The 23,245-nt window shown below is 47.7% G+C and overlaps 2 protein-coding genes and 1 non-coding gene across 11 annotated transcripts in view; 1 reads left to right on the top strand and 2 right to left on the bottom strand.

Annotated features, from left to right (window-relative positions):
- Positions 1 to 23,245, top strand: part of SLC66A1 (solute carrier family 66 member 1) — a 45,063-nt gene that overhangs the window by 4,672 nt on the left and 17,146 nt on the right. For 5 of the 8 annotated variants that reach the window (XR_013406905.1, XM_077972033.1, XM_077971993.1 and 2 more), the window contains exon 2: positions 16,300 to 16,401. Coding sequence is in view for 5 of the 8 variants with exons in the window: in XM_077972033.1 (XP_077828159.1) it covers positions 16,363 to 16,401 (39 nt within the window). In the remaining 3 variants the exon portion in view is untranslated. Of the gene's footprint in view, positions 1 to 580; positions 702 to 8,836; positions 9,857 to 16,299; positions 16,402 to 23,245 lie in introns of those variants that run through there. The other 3 variants (XM_077972034.1, XM_077972000.1, XM_077971998.1) reach the window with 3 other exon arrangements.
- Positions 15,058 to 23,240, bottom strand: AKR7A2 (aldo-keto reductase family 7 member A2). 2 transcript variants are annotated; one of them, NM_001265698.1, is given in 7 exon segments: positions 15,116 to 15,477; positions 17,090 to 17,219; positions 18,090 to 18,189; positions 18,401 to 18,497; positions 19,244 to 19,348; positions 19,541 to 19,728; positions 22,923 to 23,230. In NM_001265698.1, coding segments are annotated over 7 exon segments (1,080 nt in total). In that variant the 5' UTR covers positions 23,221 to 23,230; the 3' UTR covers positions 15,116 to 15,315.
- Positions 16,165 to 16,271, bottom strand: LOC114674791 (U6 spliceosomal RNA). The gene has a single exon (XR_003725900.2). It is a non-coding gene; the product is annotated as a U6 spliceosomal RNA (small nuclear RNA).

Genomic DNA, 23,245 nt, shown 5'->3' with positions numbered 1-23,245 from the left:
CATCATAGGCCAGGCGCGGTGGCTAATGCCTAGAATCCCAGACTTTGGGAGGACAAGACGTGTGGATTGCTTGAGCCCAGGAGTTCAAGACCAATGTGGGCAACATAGCAAGACTGTTCTCTATAAAAAATAAAATAATTAATAAGTGGAGTGCAGTGGAGTGATCTCAGCTCACTGCAAGCTCCGCCTCCCGGGTTCACGCCATTCTCTTGCCTAAGCCTCCTGAGTAGCTGGGGCTACAGGTGCCCACCACACCCAGCTAATTTTTTTGTAGTTTTAGTAGAGACGGGGTTTCACTGTGTTAGCCAGGATGGTCTCAATCTCCTGACCTTGTGATCCACCCACCTCAGCCTCCCAAAGTGCTGGGATTACAGGCATGAGCCACTGTGCCCGGCCAAAATAAAATAACTTTTAAAGGGCATACACAAACACCTACAGCTAATATATTTAATGATGAAATCAGACAGTTTTGCCCCTAAGATTGGGAACCAATGATGTCCACTCTTATTCAATATTGTATTGAAGATGCTAGTTATTTCAACGTATTTCTGTTTGTTTGTTTGTTTGTTTTTTGAGACAGGATCTTGCTCCGTCACCCAGGCTGGAGTGCAGTGGCATGGTCTTGGCTCACTGCAGCCTTGACCTCCTCCTGAGTTCAAGAGATCCTCCTACTTCAGCCTCTGGAGTAGCTGGGACTACAGGTGCACACCACCAACCTGGATAATTTTGGGTTTTTTTTTTTTGTAGAGATAAGCTTTCACTATGTTGCCCAGGCTGGTCTCCAATTCCTAGGCTTGAGTGATCCTCTTGCTTTAGCCTCCCAAAACGTTGGGACTACAAGGGAGCCACTGTGCCTGACCATGAACGTATTTCAGTACATGAGTAATAATAGACAATTTCTTACATAACTATAATACCCATGTCATGCTAACAAAATTAACGACTCTTTGGTGTCACCTAATACTAGGTCCATATTCTGTCTTTCTTTCTTTTTTTTTTTATGGAGTCTTTTTTTTTTTTTTTTGAGACAGAGTCTTGCTCTGTCGCCCAGGCTGGGGTGCAGTGGCCGGATCTCAGCTCACTGCAAGCTCCACCTCCCGGGTTTAGACCATTCTCCTGCCTCAGCCTCCCGAGTAGCTGGGACTACAGGCGCCCGCCACCTCGCCCGGCTAGTTTTTTGTATTTTTTAGTAGAGACGGGGTTTCACCGTGTTAGCCAGGATGGTCTCGATCTCCTGACCTCGTGATCCGCCCGTCTCGGCCTCCCAAAGTGCTGGGATTACAGGCTTGAGCCACCGCGCCCGGCCATTTTTACGGAGTCTTGCTCTGTCGCCAGGCTGGAGTGCAGTGGTGTAATCTCAGCTCACTGCAACCTCCGCCTTCCAGGTTTGAGTGATTCCCCTGCCGCAGCCTCCCGAGTAGCTGGGACTACAGGTGTGCACCAACACGCCCAGCTAATTTTTTGTGTGTGTTTCAGTAGAGACAGGGTTTCACCATGTTGGCCAGGATGGTCTTGATCTCCTGACCTCGTGATCTGCCCACCTTGGCCCCCCAAAGTGCTGGGATTACAGGTGCAAGCCACCACGCCCGGCCCACCAGGTGCATATTCAAATATCCCTGAGTGTTTAAAGAAATGTATGTTTCAGTTGGTTCGAGTTAGGATTAAAACGTGATATATTGTATTTCTGTATCTATTTTAAGTATCAGCCATCCTACCCATCTCTCCACCCTTTTCATATATTGGCTTGTTCCAGAAACCCATCATTTGGGCTATTGAATGTCTCGTGTTCTATTTGCCTAAGTCGTGTTTTTCTCTAACTTGTTCCTGTCTTCCCTCATAATTCTTGTCAAATGGAATTTAGTGCTAAAGGCTAGATCATCTTCTGGTTCAGCTTGTTTTTCTGTTTTGTTTTGTTTAGTTTTAGTTGTTTTAATATTATTATTTTTTTGGTAAGAATACTTCTTCAGTGGTGTGTGTACTTCCTAATACATCACATAAGGGAAGCACACACAGCAGTAATGCTGAGACGATTTCTTACATGCAGGTGTAAGAAACAATACAGAGAGATTCTTATAAACTTTCCCCAGTGATAGGGTTTGGCTGTGTCCCCACCTAAATCTTATGCTGAGATCGAACAGTGGGTTCATGTGGGGTTAGCCTGCTTCCTCCACTGAAGAGCTCCTCATTAAACCTTTCATCCTATGGTTTCTTTGTTTTTAGAGGCAAAGTCTCAATATGGCTCAAACTCCTGGCTTCAAACGATCTACCCATCTTGGTCTCTCAAAATGCTGGGACTACAGGTGTGAGCCAACACACCTAACCTCATCTTATGGTTTCATCTATTGATGATCTTTGCCTGAATCACCAAAATAGAGTTTTAAACTCTGGGACTATGTTTTGTACATCCTCGATATATTTTGTACATCCTCAAAACAGATCTTAGGACTGTAAGATTTATAGGTACAACCTCTGTTATTTTTATTTTTTTATTTCATTTTTATTTATTTATGTTTTTGAGATGGAGTCTTGCTCTGTCGCCCAGGCTGGAGTGCAGTGGCGTGATCTCAGCTCACTGCAAGCTTTGCCTCCTGGGTTCACACCATTCTCCTGCCTCAGCCTCCTGACTAGCTGGGATTACAGGCGCCTGCCACCACGCCCGGCTAATTTTTTGTATTTTTAGTAGAGACGGGGTTTCACTGTTATCCAGGATGGTCTCGATCTCCTGACCTCGTGATCCACCCGCCTCGGCCTTCCAAAGTGCTGGGATTACAGGCGTGAGCCACTGCACCCGGCCTATTATTTTTATTTTTAATTTTGTTTTTTTCTTGAGACAGTGTCTTGCTGTGTTACCCAGGCTGGAGTGCAGTGGCAGAAACATGGCTCAGTGCAGCCTCCACTTCCCAGGCTCAAGTGATCCTCCCACCTCAGCCCCTCAAGTAGCTGGGATCACAGTCATGTGCCACCACACCCAGCTAGAATTTTTAATTAAAAGTTTCTTTAATAAGAAAAAAAATTGGCCAGATGCAGTGGCTCACGCCTGTAATCTCACCATTTTGAGAGGCCAAGGCAGAAGGATCACTTGAGGTCACTTGAGGTCAGGTACTCGAGACCAGCCAGGCCAACATCCCAACATGGTGAAACACCGTGTCTACTAAAAATACAAAAAAATCAGGTGTGGTGGTGCGCGCCTGTAGTCCCAGACACTCACAAAGCAGAGGCAGGAGAATCACTTGAACCCAGGAGACAGAGGTTGCAGTGAGCCAAGATTGTGCCACTGCACTCCAGCCTGGGTGACAGAGCGAGACTCAATCTCATAAAATAAAATAATAAAAATAAAATAAAATATTTAAGAGATAAGTTCTTCTCTGTTGTCCAGGCAGGAGTTCAGTGGCAGGAATATAGATCACTGCAGCCTCAGACTCCTGGACTCAAGCGATCCTTCCAAGTCAGCCTTCTGAATCACCAGGACTGCAGTCAGCCTACATTTAAATGGAAAGTACAGTTGTTTGGTTTTTAAAATAAGCTTTAAAATGTTTGAGATAATGTTGGAGTCACGTGCAGGTGTAAGAAATAATACAGAGAGATCCTTGTACCCTTTCCCCAGTGATATGGTTTGGCTTTGTCCCCACCCAAATCTCATCTTGAATTTCCACGTGTTGTGAGAGGGACCCAGTAGGAGGTAATGGAATCATGGGGGTAGATGTTTCCCGTGCTGTTCTCATGATAGTGAGTCTCATGAGATTTGATGGTTATTATAAAGGGAGTTTTCCTGCACAAGCTCTTTTTGCTTGCTGCCATCCATGTAAGACGTGACTTGTTCCTCCTTGCCTTCTGCCATGATTGTGAGGCTTCCCCAGCTGTGTGGAACCATAAGTCCAATTAAACCTCTTTCTTTTGTAGCTTGCCCAGTCTTGGGTATGTCTTTATCAGCAGTGTGAAAACGGACTAATACACCCACTTTTCCCCAGTAGTAACATCTTTCAGAACTATAATATATCACAACCTGGTTGCATTGATACAGTCAAGATACTGTTGTTGTTGGGCCATGTGTCCTATAAATGCTGATTAGGCCTTGATGTTGATGGCTTCTTTGAGTTCTTCTATATCATTGCTAATTCCGGGCAGTTGTTCTATCAGTTGTTAAGAGGGGGGTGTTAAAGTTCAACTATAATATGAACTTTTCTCTTTCTGCTTTCCAGTCCACCAGTTTTTGCCTGACATATTTTGGGAGCTCTGTTTGGTGCTTACACATTTAAGATTGCTATGCCTTCTTAGTGGATTGACTTTTTTCCCCTCATTATATAATGTCCTTCTCTGTTTCTGATAATTTTCTTTGTTCTGAAGTCTACTTTATTCTAAAATCACATTACAGTATCTCTTTTTTGGGCCTCATTCATGTGGTATTGATTCAGAAAGAACTTATTAAGGATGGGAATGCTGGGTCAGAAAGTCAGAACTTCTTAAATGAGACAATCTCTCTCTACTAGTATCTAGTAATAAATTAGCCAGAAGGGCATGCACTGATTAGCAGCAAGAATTTCAAGTTCAAAGTTTAGGGAACAGTAAATGCCACCAGTGTCAAAATGCCTTAGCCGCCAATTAGTTAAGTGATTATTACAGATATCTGTAAGACTTTAGGGGTTTGAATGAGACAGAGGACCTGAAAGCAGACTTGGATTTACTACTACCTGGACCACTTACAAAGCTTTTTGCTGTAGGAGGCTCCTTTCACATTTTGATGTTTGTCTTATAACTTGGTACAAAACATGTAATAAAATTTCCAGGTGCAGAATATGCTGTCTGCAAGCCTCATGATGTTAGGATTTGTCCTTCATGACTGTGGGCTATGAGCCACTAATTTGTTTTATATGATTTGTGGAATATCTTTAGAAACTGCAAAAATATCCCCACACAAAGATTACTTGAGAGATATGGCTTGGATTTTCTCCTCATTCAAGACCTGTTCATTTTGTTCAGCTGTCTTCGATGGCATGCAATGACAGCATTTTATTCCATGGAGGCTACTATCAGAATCTGCTACTGAATTTCATTCTTATAATGGAATATTGGCAAATATTATTGTGCTAGTGTTTCTCTACCCATTAACCAAAAAATCCAGGGGAATTTTCCATAACTCAGTGAAAGGAGTACCTTTGGCCAGGTGAAAACATGGAGTTTCAGCATTTGTCTGAATGGAAATTGAAAAGAAGACATTAACAAAACACAAAGTCAAAAAGTGCCAGTAGTGGCAACAACTCAATCACTAATGTTCAGTGTTGATGGAGCAAGCTGGGTATGCCGTGCCTATAGTCCCAGCTACTCAGGAGGCTGTGTGTGGCAGGAGAATCACCTGAACTGGGGAGGTGGAGGCTGCAGTGAGTCGAGATTGCACCACTGCATTCCAGCCTGGACAATAAAGCGAGACTCTGTCTCGAAAAAAATAAATAAATAAAAATAAAAATAAAAATTTTTAATGCTTTTGACAGCATGTCAGGCTTCTGGGTTCTGTTCTCCAAGCTCAACTCTAAGCCAATCATTTTAAGGTTTGGGGAAATTAACTTCTCCCAGTTTGGAGGAACATTATAGAAGAAGAGATAGGAGCCATCTTAAATCATGAATGAAGGAAGGAAAAATACCATAGAAAAGTCTGGGAGTTTGGGTGGAAGAATTGGAGAAGGTGACAATGTGAAAGCAAGGAAGGGCCAGGGCATCTGGAAGTTGAATTTGAGGGTTTCCTGGGGGTTTGTTTCTCTAGTTTTGAGGAATCATTCCCTTTGGGCCTGTCTGATATGACTGCTGAAAGAGCTGAGTCAATTGTGCAATGTTTGCAAAAGTCTAGTAAGAAGGCCATGCTCTTGTGCAAAAGAAAATGAGCTGCTTTTTCTTCAAAGTTTCAGGGTCAAAGGAGTCCCAGTGCTTCAGAATGCACTCCAGAGGAAGGGAAGGGGAAGACAGTGAGGGCGCCACCCCTACTGTTTTCCCTCCTTGGTTCCTGGGTCCCAGCATCTTGTTAAATGTGTCCCCATGGTTGCAGGTGTGACCCCCTGCCATGGAACCAGAGGAACTAAGTGACTGGGGTTAGTCGTGCTTACCCATGTGACTCTAGTCCTGCACTTGTGATTTCCTTTTGACTTCTAAGACTTGTGTGACCTGTGTGGCTCCCCGAAAAATGGATCTTGGGAGAGGCTATGTAACAGTTGCATTTGGGCAACTGTTGCATTTCCCTCCATAATGGAGGAAGTGTGCTGGTTTGAGCTCTATATCCTGCTATTATGACCCATGCTAAAGTATTATGGTTCCAGTTAACTTCTGGACTTAAATTATCCTTACTATTTAAGTACTATTTTAATTAGAAGCAGAATAGGTGCCTTAAAAGAAAGATAGGAACCAAATGGCTATTTTCCTGCTTATGGGACAGTATTGAGACTAAAATTTGGTTTTGGAGGACATTTTCCTCCTTATTGTTGAAGGCAGAGTTTTCCCATTTATGGAAGTAGCATAAAGGCTGGTGTCTAGCAGAGGGGTGCAAAAAGGGAGGAGAATTGGGAAGTTAGAGTGTTTTGGGAAAGGGCTGACAATGTGCTTCATGGAGAAGATTCCTATGCCACTGGGTGGTGCTGTTGACCTATAAATGTCATGTGCTCTCCAGCCCAAGGGCAGAGAGAGACCTCACTGCGGGGGGAGGAGGGGAACACCCACCGTTCCTAGAAAATCACAAAAATGGCATTGCCTTGAGCTCTACCTCAGTTACTATGGCATTTCCCGATCTTGCCTAACAGGATTACTTCCTTGAACTGTAAAAATTCCCAGTGCTTCAGAATGTTCTCCTCAGCAAGCCTGTCCCCCAAGTCTTGTAAGGCTGCCAGTCACACTAATCATGTTTAAATAGCTGAAGGGGGCCCACTATTTGATTTGATTTTAAAATGGAGGCCAAGAACCTTGGAATGAACAGACAGGGTTGAGGTCCACTCCTGTCCTCACTGTTCTGATGATGACACCTTGATCCCACCTGGGGCCCCAAAATGAAGCAGTGTCATTCATCTGGGTAACACCCAAAGTTCGTTGCCTCATGCCAAGGAGGTCAAATACGAACACATGTGAAGTGAGGTTAAGAGCAGAGGTTTAATAGGCAAAAGAAAAAGAGAATAGCTCTCTCTCCGGCAGAGAGAGGGGCACCTGAGTGGGTCTTCCGACCTGCAGCAGCATGCACAAGGACAGGCATGAGGAGGCAGTGTCTGATTTACACAGGGCCCAAAGATTGGTTGGAACAGGTGTGAGGTACGAAGTTTACATAGTGCAGAAAGAAGCTCCCTGCCCCACCCTTATCTTCTATCATGCAAATGGATCTTTTTTTTTTTTTTTTTTTTTTTTTTTTGAGATGGAGTTTCACTCCTATTTCCCAGGCTGGAGTGCAGTGGTGTGATCTCGGCTCACTGCAACCTCCACCTCCCAAGTTCAAGAGATTCTTCTGCCTCAGCCTCCTGAGTAGCTGGGATTACAGGCGCCTGCCACTATGCCCAGCTGATTTTTGTATTTTTAGTAGAGACACAGTTTCAACCCGTTGGCCAGGCTGGTCTTGAACTTCTGACCTCAGGTGATCTGCCTGCCTGGGCCTCCCAAAGTGTTGGGATTACAGGCATGTGCCACCGCACCTAGCCACAAATGGCTTCTCTACCTGGCCGGCGCCATGTTGCCTGCTCCTTTCTGTACATGTGGTTGATAATGAAAAACGGAAGATAGAGCCATCACTTTGAACATGCCTAGCCTCCAAGGGGCCTTTTCCTATTAGCAGAGCTGCTAGCATTCACCCCTGCAAGCTTCCAGCTTGCTTATCTATGTCTGCAGCTTGATTTTACAGGCTGCACTTTGTTAGGAAAGAAACGATTCGGGGGCTGCTTTTCATTAAAAGGAAAACCTGGCCGGGCGCGGTGGCTGAAGCCTGTAATCCCAGCACTTTGGGAGGCCGAGACGGGTGGATCACGAGGTCAGGAGATGGAGACCATCCTGGCTAACGCAGTGAAACCCCGTCTCTACTAAAAAATACAAAAAAACTAGCCAGGCGAGGTGGCGGGCGCCTGTAGTCCTAGCTACTCGGGAGGCTGAGGCAGGAGAATGGCGTGAACCTGGGAGGCAGAGCTTGTAGTGAGCTGAGATTCGGCCACTGCACTCCAGCCTGGGCGACAGAGCAAGACTCCGTCTCAAAAAAAAAAAAAAAAAAAGGAAACCTTACCTGAGGACTTCCTTACCCTCACTATCTGCCTAAATAAGTTCTTAGATCACAGGGAGTGTCCAATGTGCCCACTGGCCTCCAGATGCCTGAGCCTGTAGACCACACACATCTCCACCTTCTTCCAGCACTTCCAGTGCATCATTGCACTCACAAGGTTCAGGAGTTCCAGGACAGCCAGCCGTGGAGCCTGTGGACAGGGAGTGCATCGTGAAGGCTGCCAAGGCAGCGGAGGCCCAGGTTATGGCAGCCCAGGAAATGAGCTGGGAGGAAAGCATTCAGGAACTGATGAGCATGGAGAAAGAAAGCATTTTGTAGAAACAGATGAGGAAGATGTGTGGGATGATGTACAGAAGTTACAAGTGGAGCTGATATTAAACAGGATTTCGCTGGAAAGAGAAAAAGGCTAGAATGTATACGAATGCTTTTTTTTTTTTTTTTTTCCCGAGACAGAGTCTTGCTCTGTCGCCCAGAGCTGGAGTGCAGTGGCGTGATCTTGGCTCACTGCAACCTCTGCCTCCTGGGTTCAAGGAATTCTGCCTCAGCCTTCCGACTAGCTGGGATTACAGGTGCCGCCACCATGCCCAGCTAATTTTTTTTTATTTTTAGTAGGGATGGGATTTCACCGTGTTGGCCACTCTGGTCTTGAACTCCTGACCTCGTGATCCGCCCATCTTGGCCTCCCAAAGTGCTGAGATTACAAGCGTATAAGAATGCTTTTATCCACACCCCTAAGAAGAGAATTGAACATGTTTTGAAAACACAAGAGGAAAGGCAGAAACTTCATTACAAGTATTCTAAGCAGTTTCTGACTTGGTTTCAAGGCTGGAACACACATGGGGAAGGCTGAGGAACAAGAGGAACAAAAACTAGCTGAAACTTTTCGAGAGCAACAAAAGAGTTGTCTACAAGCTAGAATGGTTCAGAGAGAGAGAAAGCGAAACAAATTAAACTGAAATGAGCAATTCCTATGGAGTTTGGAGGACCTAGAAAAGAATCAGAGTTCATCTTACTGATGAACAAAGTGACCTTAGAAAAGAAATGGCCAGTTGCAAACAAAACTTATGAAGGAAACTCTGCAGCAAGACTTGGCACTTATTCATTTGTCTCTTCTACCTGTGTTACTCTTGTGACTGAAGAAAGAACTTGAACCAATGTGTAATGGTTAATATTGAGCATCAACATGATAGGATTGAAGGATACAAATTACTGTTCCTGGTGTGTCTGTGAGAGGGTTGCCAGAGGAGATTAACATTTCAGTCAGTGGACTGGGAGAGGCAGACCCACCCTCAATCTGGGTGGGCACCACCTAATCACCTGCCAGCCCAGCTAGAATAAAGCAGGCAAGAGAAGATGGAAGAGCCGACTTGCTGAGTCTTCCAGCTTTCATCTTTCTCCTGTGCTGGGTGCGTCCTGCTCTTGAACATGAGACTCCAAGTTCTTCAGCTTTTGGACTCTTGCACTTACACCATTCATTTGTTGGGGGCTCTTGGGCCTTTGGCCACAGACTGAAGGCTGCACTGTTGGCTTCCCTACTTTTGAGGTTTTGGGACTCAGGCTGATCCACCACTGGCTTCCTTCTTCCTCAACTTGCAGACGGCCTATCATGGGACTTGACCTTGTGAATGTGTGAGTCAATTCTCCTTAATAAACTACCTCCTCATTTTGTTTGTTTTTTGAAACAGAGTCTCACTCTGTTGCCCAGGCTGGAGTGCAGTGGCACAATCTCGGCTCACTGCAACCTCCGCCCCCCCAGGTTCAAGTGATACAGTCTCAGCCTCCCGCATAGTTGGGATTACAGGCACCTGCCAACATGCCTGGCTAATTTTTGTATTTTTTAGTAGGATGGGGTTTCACCACGTTGGTCAGGCTGGTCTTGAACTGCTGACCTCAGGTAATACACCTGCCTCGGCCTCCCAAAGTGCTGGGATTACAGGCGTGAGCCACCACACCCGGCCAATAAACTCCCTTTCTTATATACATATATCCTGTTCTGTCCATCTAGAGAACTCTAATATGCTATGTTATATGACATAAGCATGACATTAACTACACTAAACCACATGACAGTGTTTTTAAAATTCGTGTATAGAGCAGTATCTCATTAGTTTGTGTGTTAAATCCAAGACTTTGCTTCTGTAGTCTGTTGAATGAACCCCAAACAGTTATATCAGTAACAGCAATTGCACAGTTATATACACAGTCAATTAAGTTTTAGCACTAACGATAATTTAATTTTAGGTGTGGCCTCTGTGGATCTGTATCAGTCTCAAAATTTAGAAAGCACAGGCATGAAAGGGTATATTTTTTTCACCTAAGGAAAAACAGTAAGAGAAGACAAAATGTTAAAATAAAAAATTGATGCCACCTCCTTCTTCAGTCTTTCATACAGCACAGAGCAGCTTCCCGAGTTTGAGGATGATTAAATACATGAGATGCTCTCCAGATCCAGTTCTGCTTCTGTAGACTTTTTTGTTCCCTCTCACTTATTTATTTATTACTTTTTTTTGAGACAGAATCTTACTCTGTTGCCCAGGCTGGAGTGCAGTGGTGCAATCTCAGCTCACCTCACTGCAACCTCAGCCTCTCGGGTTCAAGCAATTCTGCCTCAGCCTCCTGAGTAGTTGGGATTACAGGCGCATGCCACCACGCCTGGCTAATTTTTGTATTTTTAGTAGAGATGGGGTTTCACCATATTGGCCAGGCTGGTCTTGAACTCCTGACCTCGTGATCCACCTGCCTTGGCCTCCCAAAGTGCTGGGATTACAGTCGTGACCCACTGTGCCTGGCCTCATTTATTTATTTTTAAATTAACAAATAAAAATTATACATATCTATTTAAGGTGTACAACATGGTGTCTTCAAGAATCTCTTTATATATGCAATAGCTGAATTCAAGAGACCATCAACTATGTTTGAAATATAGTAGCCGGAAGATTCTAACAGATGGGATGTGACATAGCAGAAAATGCATCTCTGATGGGGATACTCAAGACACAGTCTCCTGGCAGGTCCCGGGACTCACCTTCTCCACTACTCAGGACTGTTGCTCCAAATGTTAGAGTTTATTTTCCAAAGATGACCACTCCATTCTCTCACATGCTCTTTGCACAGGTATCTTTGACTCTCCTCCCAGGACACAAGAGTGATGCTATGGACTTCTGAGGCTGGGATATAAAAGGCCACACGGCTTCTGCCTAGTTTGCTTGGGATGTGCTCCCTTGGAAGCCACATGCAGAGGCCACGTGTGTGCCGGTTGATGACAGCAGCTGATATTCCAGCTGGCCCTCAGTAGGAACTGCCACATGCTTGAGTGAATGTCCTCAGGCGACGCTAGCCTCCAGCTGCTAGATCACCTCTCAGACACTGAGGAACAGATGAGGCTTCCCCGCTGAGCCCTGCCCAAACAGATTTCTGAGCTAATTGATTGTTTTATTACACATAATTGAGGCACTATATACAATTGACCCACTTAAAGTGTATAATTTAATGGTGTTTAGTGTATTCAGAATTGTACAACCACCACAATTTCAGAACATCTTTATCACCTCCCCAAAAGAAACTCTGTACTCAGTAGCAGTGAATCTCCATTTCCTCCCAAACCCCTTCAGTCCTAGGCAACCACTCATCTATTTTCTGTGTCTAATAGATTTGCTTATTCCAGATACTTCATATAAATGGAATCATACAATATGAGGCCTTTTGTGATGGGCTTCTTTCACTTAACATGCTTTTAAGGTTCATCCATATTGTAGATGTTTCGTACTTAATTCTTTTTTTTTTTTTGAAAAATGTTCCATTGTACATACAGATATTTTGTTTATCCATTCATCTACTGATTGACATTTGGGCAGTTTCCACTTTCTGGCTATTATGAATAATGCTGCTATAACATTCATGTAATTTTTAATAAGGACATATATTTCTTTTTTTTTTTTTTTCAAGACAGAGTCTCGCTCTGTGGCCCAGGCTGGCATGGTGTGGCGAGATCTCGGCTCACTGCAATCTCTGTCTCCCAGGTTCAAGCACTTCTCCTGGCCTCAGCCTCCCTAGTAGCTGGGATTACAGGCATGTGCCACCATGCCTGGCTAAGTTTTGTATTTTTAGTAGAGATGGGGTTTCACCATGTTGGCCAGGCTGGTCTTGAACTCCTGACCTCAGGTGATCTGCACGTCTCGGCCTCCCAAAGTGCTAGGATTACAGACGTGAGACACCACGCCCGGCCTCATTTCTTCTAGGTATACCTAGGGAGTGAAATTTCTGGGTCATATAGATGCTTATCTTTTAAAAAAACTGCCAGAATGTTTTCCAAAATGGTTGCACTGTTTTACAGTCGCAATGGCAGTGTCCTAAGGCTCCCATTTCTCCAAACCCTCAACACTTGTTATTTTCTGTATTTTATTGACTCTGATCATCCTAGTGCTTAGTGGATTTGAAGGGGTTTTGATTTGCTTTTCCCTGATAAGTACTGATTTGAAGCAGCTTTCCATGTAGTTACTGACCACCTGTATAACCTCTGGAAAAGGTCTATTCCAATCATTTGCCCATTGTTTAATTGGGATTTCTTTTCTTTTCTTTTTTTTTTTTTTTTTTGAGACAGGTCTTGCTCTGTTGCCCAGGCTAGAGTGCAGTGGTGTGATCTTGGCTCACTGCAGCCTCCACCTCCTGGGCCCGAGAGATCCTCCCACCTCTGCCTCTCGATTGGCTGGGATCACAGGTGCCCGCCACCATACCCGACTAATTGTTTTGGTACTTTTTGTAGAGACAGGGTCTTGCCATGCTGCCCAAGCTGGTCTTGAACTCCTGGGCTCAAGTGATCTGTCCGCCTGGCCTCCCAAAGTGTTGGGATTACAGGCGTGAGCCACTACACCTGGGTGGGTTTTCTCTTTTATTACGTTGTAAGAGTCCTGTATCTATTCTAGCCACAAGTTCCTTAACAGATATGTGATTTGCAAAATACCATCCCATTCTGTGGGTTGTCTTTTCACTTTCTTGATAGTGTTCTCTGAAGCATGAATACTTTAAACTTTGATGGTGTTGACTTTTTCTTTTGTCACGTGTGCTTTTGGTGTCAACATCTAAGAAACCACTGCCTAATCCAAAGTCACACTTACTCAAATATTTTCTTCTAAGAGTTTTATAGTTTACCTTATACATTTAGAAGGTGATTCATTTGAGTTAATTTTTTGTTTATGGTACGGGGAAGGGGTCCAACTTCATTCTTTTGCAGGAGGACATCTGGATATTGGTGAAGATGATTCTTTTCCCTATTGACTGTCCCTACTGAGTTGTCACTCAACTCTAAAATCAGTCATTTATTTCTGGACTCTCAGTTTTGTTCAGCTGCTCTATTCTTATGCCAGAACCACTGTCTTTATTACTGTAGCTTTGCAGTAAGTTTTGAAATCAGAAAGTGTGAGTCCTCCAACTATGTGTTTTTCAAGACTGTTTTGGTTCTCCTGGGTCCTATGAATTTCCGTATGAGCTTTAGGATTACTCAATTTCAGTATTAAGAAAAAGCCAGCTGGGAGTAAGAGGAATTATATCAAATCTTTTCATCAATAAGAAGGATTTTTTTTTTTTTTTGAGATGGGGTCTGATTGTGTCACCCAGGTTAGAGTGTAACAGCATGATCTCGGCTCACTGCAACCTCTGTTTCCAGAGCCCAGGCGATCCTCCCACCTTAGCCTCTGGAGTAGCTGGGACCACAGGTATGTGCCACCACATGCAGATTAATTTTTTGTATTTTTGGTAGAGACGGAATTTCACCATGTTGCCCAGGCTGGTCTCAAACTCCTGAGCTCAAGCGATCCACCTGCCTTGGGCTCCCAACATGCTGGGATTATAGTCATGAGCCACTGTGCCAGCCTTGGATTTTATCTTTTCAAGCAACTTATTAATGTGGTTTGTTGTGCAAAGATAACTGATATGCTCCTCCACATGGGTGAGCATCTGTTTTGTTATGGGTAAAGAGAAAAGATGGTGACAACATAGGGAGACCTCCACTCCACACACAAAAAATAAAACCTTCTTGGGAGGCTGAGGTGGGAGGATCCCTTGAGCCCCGGAGGTCAAAATTGCTGTGAGCAGTGATCATGCCACTGTATTCCAGTGTAGGCGACAGAGCGAGAGCCTGTCTCAAGAACAAATAATAAATAAAAAAGAAAAAGTAAATTTCCAGGTTAGGCCTCTTGCATCGCTTCAAGAAGCTGCTCCAAGTGCTGCCTGCTGCCCTGCCCATGGCTGGAGGGATTTCGCTGCACTGGGAATGCAGCAGGTTCAGCAACCACTGAACGGAGGATTCTTCTTCTCAGCCTTGGTGCCTCCTGTTTGGAATAGGGGTTTCTAAGGGAAATGGGGACCGTGGCTGCCTATATCCCCACGCCGAATAGAGGCCCAGAGCCCGGGCTGAGAACTTTATGAGTGAAAAGACAAGAGGCTTTAGTTAAGACAAGAGGCGGCTGAGACTGAGAGCGTTCAAGATGTTCCACAGATCCTGGGAAGCGTTCTGCTTGGTAGTGACTCTCATGGTAGTTTCTTTGCCCCAGTTGTTTCATTCCTAAGAATGTATTGAGGCAATTCTGAATTAGAGCAAAGGTACTGCAGGTGTACAACCCTCTTTTCTATCGTGTGTAGAAGAGTGAGGCACCTCAGTGTTGAGAGGTCAGGTGAGTATTCAGACCAGGGGAGACCGCGGAGACCCTGGGAGGGCAGTGTGCTTCTGAGGCCCTCCCACTACCCCTGTCCTCTGAAGACTCCAACCCATGGTTCTGCCCTTTCTCAGTCCCCAGGTAGGATGGAAACAAGGTGTCAGCAGCAGAGAAAACAAGTTTTTGGGGTTCACTCAAGACCTGGGCGACAGCCAGGTCAAGTGCCTGCTTTATTCAACAGGGAGTGCTCAAGTGGGACTCACCCCCGCCTTTCACAGTGTAAAGTAAACAGGGAGCAAGGCAGGAACTAGAAAAATAATGCATGGATCTAGACAATCCAGAAAGACACTGCTGAGTCAGCTTAAGGCCAAGACTGGTCAGTGTGAGAGAACAAAAGAGGTGACAGAAGAGCCTTGGGCAGCCTGAGCCACGATGGGCCTAGCGGAAGTAGTTGGGACATTCGTGAGCAACCAAATGCCAGGCTTGATTAAAGGCGTCCACGACAGCCGGCTCCAGGGGCCCTTCCTCCGATGCTGCCAAGTTCTGCTCCAGCTGCTCCAGGCTGGACATGCCCAGGATGACCGTGTCCCCATGGGCACCCTGCAAGGGAGACAGCCAGACTTCAACCCTCTTCTGCTACACAGCGACTCCACTCACAGCCCTCCCAGCCACCTCCCTGCTGAGATTTGGGGTCTCTGTTTATATTTCTATCCCGTATGTCCAGAAGGACGTAAGGTGCCTTGGATAGCTGTACCCATGTGACTTGAAACCTGTATCCTTTCCCCTACTGCCACACGACGCTTCCAGACAGACCTACATTCACAGCCCAGTTCTGCCCCCCAGCAGCTGTGTAAAAATAGCTAAGTTGGCTGGGCACAGTGGCTCATGCCTATAATCCCAGCACTTTGGGAGGTCGAGGTGGGAAGAATACTTGAGCCAAAGTGTTCAAGACCAGCCTGGGCAACAGAGAGAGACTCTGTCTCTACAAAACACAACAAAACAAAATGAACCAGTGGTGGTGGTGCATGCCTCGGCCCAGCTACCAGGGAGGCTGAGGCAGAAGGATCACTTGAGCCCAGGAGGTTGTGGCTGCTGCGAGCTATGAGTGCGCTGCTGTTCTACAGCCTGGGTGACAGAGTGAGACCCTGTCTCAAAAAAATAAAAAAGCAGGCTAAGTTAAGCTTGTTTTGACATTCAATCTTTTTTTTTTTTTAAACAAAAACATTTTTCCTTGTGTTTTGTACAAAAAAGGGGATGGGAGGTGGTGCAGTGCGGTGGTGGCAGCGGAAAAATATGGAACACTTCACAAATTTGCGTGTCATCCTTGTGCAGGGGCCATGCTAATCTTCTCTGTATCATTCCAATTTTAGTATATGTGCTGTAGACATGGGCAAGACATTCAATCTTTTTCTCTGTTTTCAGCATTGGAATGAGAGAAAACTTATGTAAAACACAGCTCCCACATGCTGAACATCTACCGGATACATGCCAGACACTATGCAACATGGAACGCTGAAGCTGGAGGTAAGTTTGTTGCTGTTATTTTCGTCGTTGTTTGCTTGTTTTTTTAGACAGGGTCTTGCTTTGTCACCCGGGCTAAAGTGCAGTGGTGTGATCTCAGCTCACTGTAGTCTTGACCTCCCAGCCTCAAGTCATCTTCCCATCCCAGCCTCCAGAGTAGCTGGGAACATAGGAGCAAGCCATCACACCTGGCTAATGTTTTTGATTTCTTGTAGAGATAGGGTCCCACTTTCCTGCCCAGGCTAGACTCAAATGCCTGAGCTCAAGCAATCCTCCCATCTTGGCCTCCCAAAGTGCTGGCCTACATGTGTGAGCCGCTGCCACCAGTCAGGAAATAAGTTTTAACCAGGAAGACAGGAGGCATCAAGAGAGGGAAACCTAAAGGGTGAGATGGGTGGGCTTTAGTTAAACCTGTGTTAAAATGTTTGCCACTTTAATAGCTGGGTGAACCTCGGGTTTCTCATCTATAACACTGGGATAATCATACTCCATGAAGCCTAAGGAATAAGAAGATCCCTGTAATGAAGCCCTCACTACAAAGCCTCCACTCAGATACCATCAAAGACCAGTGGGAAGAGTGTTTATGAGAACTGGAAGAAAGAGAAATTTCAGAGGAATTGAGAATGCTTTGGGCTTCACCTAAAGGTTCCCCTGGAAGGGAAGGAGCTGAGCGCCCAGGGTCGCTGGTTACCTGCAGCTGTGAGTGGTGGTACATCCACTGGAGGGCGGCCGAGGTCATGCTGGGGACACTGGTGCCATATGCGGCCTGCAGGGCCTTCTCCACCAGGGCAATGGCCTGGAAGTGGTGCTCCTTCCAGAAGCTGTGCAGGGGGGACAGTGGCACAGGGGTCACTACCATGGGGATCACACTGGGAGCCACAACCAAAGAGCCATCCAGGGCCACTGCCCCACCCCACACCCTGCAGCCCTGAGGGGAGGGTATCCTCTCTAGTCATAGGTCTCCCACTTTGCTGGGCGTCAGAACTACCCAGGATGCCGGGCCCCTCGACAGAGACCTCAATGAATCTTTATTCCTGAGGACTCAGGAACCTGCTCTGACTTTCCCCTAGGGACATGAAGCCTGCTCAGATGGGGCAGGACTCCCTCCTGGGCTTTTTTTTTTTTTTTTTTTTTTTTTTTGACACATGGTCTTACTGTCGCCTACACTGGAGTGCAGTGGCATGATCATGGTTCACTGCGGCCTCAACCTCTTAGGCGCAAGTAATCCTCCTGCCCCAGCCTCCTGAGTAGCTGGGGCTACAGGTGTGCACCACCATGCCTGGCTAATTTTTTGCATTTTTTTTTTTTTTTTTGTAGAGACCATGTTGCCCAGGCTGGTCTTGAACTCATGAGCTCAAGCAATCCTCCCACTTCGGTGTCCCAAAGTGCTGGGATTACAGGTGTGAGCCACCATGCCTGGCCCATCCTGGGCTCGCTCCTTCCTTCCCAACAGGTGATTGCTCAGAAAAGAGCAACGACTTCAAGACCCCAACATCCAGGGATCCTCATTTCCTCCCGGAGGTCCCAAGACAACAAGAACACGCACAGAGGGTTTGGGAATTCCTGAAGGAATGTAGGGGAGCAGGTGCAAACAGCAAGGGAAGGGCTTACCTCAGGAGCAGTCCAGGACTTCATTCCACACAGAGCTGACCCCACCCCAGCCATCCTCACCAAGCCCAACCCCAGCTCACCGATTCCTGTAGGTCTCAGCCCAGCTATTCCCAAAGAAGCGGCCCACAGGCTGTTTCCCGTCCTTGTCCTCATACTTGTACTTGCCAGTCAGCAGGCCCCCTGCGGGAAGGCAGCGATCAGCCCCCGGGCCCAGAGTGCCCCAGAAGCTGCCACATCCCTCAGGGCTCTGGTCTAGGGGAAGGGCAGGGACCCAGGAGGGCTGAAGGACGCAGCCCAGCCCCTTGCCAAACCCTCCCTGCTTCCCAGGTCCTGGGCTGGGCATCTGTGGGTCGGGAATAGGCTGAGACAGGCTCAGGAATGCTCCACGTACCAGCCAGAGGGTTGTAGGCATAGAACCTCAGTCCAAAGTGCCTGAGGCAGGGGAGGAGCTCCGTTTCCACCTGCCGGGTGGTGGCGTTGTACATGCCCTGCAGGGAGAGAGACCCCGGGGAGAGGGTGGACATGTCAAGAGAAGGAACTGTTGCCTTCCACTTTTAAAACTCTAAAGCAACACTAGCCCAGGACTTCAGCAATCTTCTAACATGACTACTGTTAGCAGGGGATGGGGGGAGGGTGTTGGGTCCAAGGACAGAAAATTGAAGTGGAATGATATCTTTCCACAGATATCTGGTGTATCAACTCCATGCTGGACACTGGTTACAACCACAAGTAGGTGTCACAAAATCCCTGCCTCCAGGAGATGTTTACTCAAGTTTAAAAAAATAGACAGGAAGGCAGTTAATTACAATAAAGTTAGGTTCTACGATCAAACAAGGAGCTGGAAAGTACTCGCTGAATGCATGAAGATGAGGTTTGGAGACTGGAGACTCCTGTGGGGCTGTCTAGAAAGGCTTCCAGAGGAGGAGACCTCTATGTAAGGCCCGAGTGCTTCTCCCAGGGAGGAGGGCAGGGGAAATGTGTTCCAGGCTGAAGTACGAAAGGAGGTGGGGAAGGAGGGGTCCAAGGTGCACAGGCCGGCAGGAAGGAAGCAGACGCCCAGTGGCCTGGCTGAGGAGCTTCAATGGCATCCTGAGGGTACCTGGGAGCCATCTGCAGGCTTTCAGCAGGGGAGTGGCTGCTATGCAGAGGGCACAGGGGGCAGTCGGAGGGGCAAAGATAGCCCAAGATGAGCAGGAGTCCTCGAGACCTTGGCCTCTGCAGCCCCGGCCCTCACCTGGTACACAGTGGGCACGATCCAGCCATTGCTCTTGCAGAGGGTACAGATCTCGGCCACTTCCCAGGCGGCATAGTTGGAGAGGCCAAGCTCCACGAACTTGCCCTGCAGGGGTGAGGCAGCAGTCAGAACCCAGTGCAGCCCAGACCAGGAAGGGGAGGCCAGGGTGGGGCCCCGGGGAATGGGGCTGTTCCCTGCTCCACCCTGGGACCGCCCTGGTGCCTCTGCTGTCATGAGTAGGATCAGGATAAAGAAAGGGGCAGGAGCCCACCTTTGGAGTCCGGAGGGCCCCCTCACCTCCTGGTGCAGCTGGTGGCAGGCGCGCAGTGTCTCTTCCACCGGAGTGCTGTGGTCAGGTGCATGTAGGTAGAAGAGGTCCACTCGGGGACACTGCAGCCGCTTCAGTGACGTCTCCAGCTGGGACCGGAGACTGTCAGGCTTTAGTGATTTTCCATCCCAAGGGTTGGCCTTGGTGGCAATTTTCACTTGGAGAGAGAATGGAATGGTTAAGTGACCTACTGAAGCCATTTGCCAACTTATGTAACCCTAGCTAAATTACTAATATTCTCTTGGCCTCAATTGTATGGTCTGTAAAAATGGGGTGATAATAATCAAACTGTCCTCATTGGGAGGTCCTGGGGATTAAATAATGTCATATATGTGAGTTCTCAATATTCACCTATTAGAATAACTATCATTAGTCGCCAACCTACTGGCTGTGCAAGGCCTTGCACTAGAGACTGAGTATGCAGAGATGAGCTGAACACAATGGGTCTCTGCCCTCCTGGAGCCCTAGAGGATGACGGTACAATATGGTAAGCACAGGAGGGAAAGGCACACCGTGCCAAGGAGCCCACATGACATGCATGAAGCCAACTTGGAGACTCCAGGGAAGGCTTTCTCTAGGGGATCATCCCCAGAGTCCCAGCCAACGAGGAGGAGCAGGAAGTACATTCCAGAGCATAGGAACCCATGCAAAGTCAAAGAGGCAAAAAAAAAAAAAAAAAAAAAAAAAAACAACAACAACCCAGTATGTGAGGCTCCAAACCTTCAAGTCTAAGTTATAGGAGCATACATTCCAGAGCAAGGAGCAGTGGGACATAGGACAAGACACAGGGACAGACCTGATCCCAAAAGTTCTTAAATACCATCCCACTGAATCTGAACTTGATCATTCCAGGTTTTGTCAGGGTGCGAACCAGTCACCTGTGTTCACACTTGGCTGCAGTATAGAGAAAGAAGTCAAGAGGGCAGGCCTGGAAGAATTTAGGAAAGCGAAGCAGTCACATGAATGTGGCCTAGTGGTAGAGATCAATTTGCAAGCTTAGAAGGCAAACTGAGCAGAATGTAATTATAATTCTTCCCTCCCCTTCCCGACTCACAGAAGCATGAGCATACATCCAACTACTGTAGAGACACATCGCTATGACAACAGTGTTCTGCATCCAAGCAGCTTGGAAATGAGTTAATTTTCCACTAATCTTTCACCTAGAAAGAACCCCAGCTGTTGGTCCAGGTATAGTGGCTCAAGTCTGTAAACCTAGTTTGGGAGTACTTTGGGAGGCTGAGTAGGGAGGCCCCAGAGTTTGAGATAATCCTGGGCAATGTAGCAAGGCCCTCCCTCTATAAAAATATAAATTAAAAAAGAACCCCAGCTGGGCCAGGAAAGGTAGCTCACGCCTGTAATACCAGCACTTTGGGAGGCTGAGATGGGTGGATCACCTAAGGTCAGGAGTTCGAGACCAGCCTGGCCAACATGGTGAAACCCCATCTCTACTAAAAATACAAAAATTAGCCAGGTGTGGTGGCACGTGCCTGTAACCCCAGCTACTTGGGAGGCTGAGGCAGGAGAATCACTTGAACCCGGGAGGCAGAGGTTGTAGTGAGTCCAAATTGTGCCATTGCACTCCAGCCCGGGTGAGAGAGTGAGACTCTGTCTCAAAAAACAAAAAACAAAACAAAACAAAAAAAAGAACTCCAGCTGTCTGGATTGGTGGGTGGATGGATTCTGCACTTTTCACACTTGGCAAACTCAGCTCAGTAGCTCAGAGGGGTGTCATGAGATCAGCCGGGATATGGAAGAGAACAAGTTCCACAGTTCCTCATCCAGATTTTCTCCATTTCCCCACAGCCCTGCAGGCATTCTTGGCATGAACTTTGCCTCAGGCCTGGCTTGAGGACTTTGGTCCAGTGAGCTCCTGGCCTCAAAGATGGAAGTGGGGAAGGGCTGGAGAAGAAAAACCAACTCAGGAACAAAATCTTCATTATTAATAATATGTAACCTGGCTGGGCACGGTGGCTCACACCTATAATCCCAGCACTTTGGGAGGCTGAGGTGGGCAGATCACTTGAGGTCAGGAGTTGGAAACCAGCCTGGCCAATATGGTGAAACCTCATCTCTACTGAAAATACAAAAATTAGCTGGGCGTGGTGGCGTGTACCCGTAATCCCAGTTACTTGGGAGGCTAACACAGAGGTTGCAGTGAGCTGAGATCGTGCCATTGCACTCCACCCTGGGTGACAGAGCAAGATTCCATCTCAAATAATAACAACAACGTGCAGCCAGGTGAACTAGAAAGCGCGTGGGCCTGAGATTCACATTCGCCCACTTCCCCCAACGCCACCCACCACACGCTACGACTCTAAGGTGGGCGCAGAGAGAGCCTCTCCTCAGGGGTGAGCAGCAGAAGCCTCAGGATAGTCCAGTGGGTGAAGCATGGTAAGGGTAACAGCCCATGTTCCCTGGGTCCTCACTGCGTGCCAGGCACCCTCCCAAGGGCTATCAAGGGCACCAGGCTCACAAGGAACAGTCCCCTCCATCCTCCGCTCAAGCCCCACCTGCCCACTGGCCTTCCTTTCACACATCACACACACTGCATTTCCAAACCAAGTCTTTGCCTAGACTCTAATGCTCCTTTCTCCTGTTCTCCTCCAACCTACCACTGAGCCTTTAAGGCCAAGCTCCATCCAGCATTTGCTGAGCCTTCCCTAGTGCCTCTCCCTGGCCTGCAGCTCCCCAAAGTACTCTCTCTTCTGGGCCCTCCAGCAATCGCTATTTCAGTCTTCCCCATTAGACTCTGAACTCCCTGTGGAGGGCTGGAGTTACTTTCTCTCCTATGATCCATGTCAAAGCTTGGCATAGAGTGGAAAGTCCCTACCCCTCACGCGTCTGCACTCCCAAACACCCCTACTCTCCCAGCCAGCCTGAGGCATCGCCACAGTTCTCCCTGAGACAGGCAGAGGTACTGCCAGCTGAACAGGGCAAAGTCTAGCGGTTAAGAAAAAGGCCAGGATGAGAAAAGGCTGCCCAGAGAGCGCATGGGTGATGATGGCAACGAAGGGGTAGAGAAAAGGGGGAGAGCCTGGGTGGAGACCGGTTATGGGCACCTGGCAGGTTTGGAGGCGGGGGCATCAGTGGAGGTGGGAAGCGATGGGCCACACCAGGCTAGGGGGTGGACTCTCGCGCTGCAACTCCCAGTGGAAGGAGAGTGGGGGAAAGGAGTCAGGGCAAAGCACTGTCCAGTTGTCCCGGGGTTCCCAGAGCTGCGGGGTGGACGAGGGTGGGGCGAGGGACGAAGCCGTCCGTGCTGCCCGCGGCCGGGCCCGGGTGGGGTGGTGCACGGCTGGGGACGGGCTCAGCTCTGCACGATGCATGGGGAGAATTAGGGGCCACTGTTACCTCTGCAGTCACCGCCGCCCAGCCCGAGCCCCAGGCCGCCCAGGATGGTCTCGGACTGGCCGTCGCTGTACATGAAGGCCGTGTCCAGTTCGGTGTGGCCGCGCTCCAGAAAGGCGCGCACGGCCGCGGCGCTGGCGGGCGCGTCCATGCGGCGCCCCATCTCCATGGTGCCCAGCACCGTGGCGACCCGCGGTGGCGGTGGCCGGGACATGGCCAGCGCGCGGGCCTCGGGCGGCGGGGAACTAAGCGCGCAGTGCACGGCGGCGCGGGAGACTACGCGAGACGCGGCGCTCAGCATAACAGCGGCGCCTGCGCGTTGGGAG

This window comes from Macaca mulatta, chromosome 1 (assembly GCF_049350105.2).
Source record: "Macaca mulatta isolate MMU2019108-1 chromosome 1, T2T-MMU8v2.0, whole genome shotgun sequence".
NCBI lineage: Eukaryota > Metazoa > Chordata > Mammalia > Primates > Cercopithecidae > Macaca > Macaca mulatta.
Note: the sequence above shows the minus strand (reverse complement) of the source record. Positions and strands in the feature narration are given on the sequence as shown.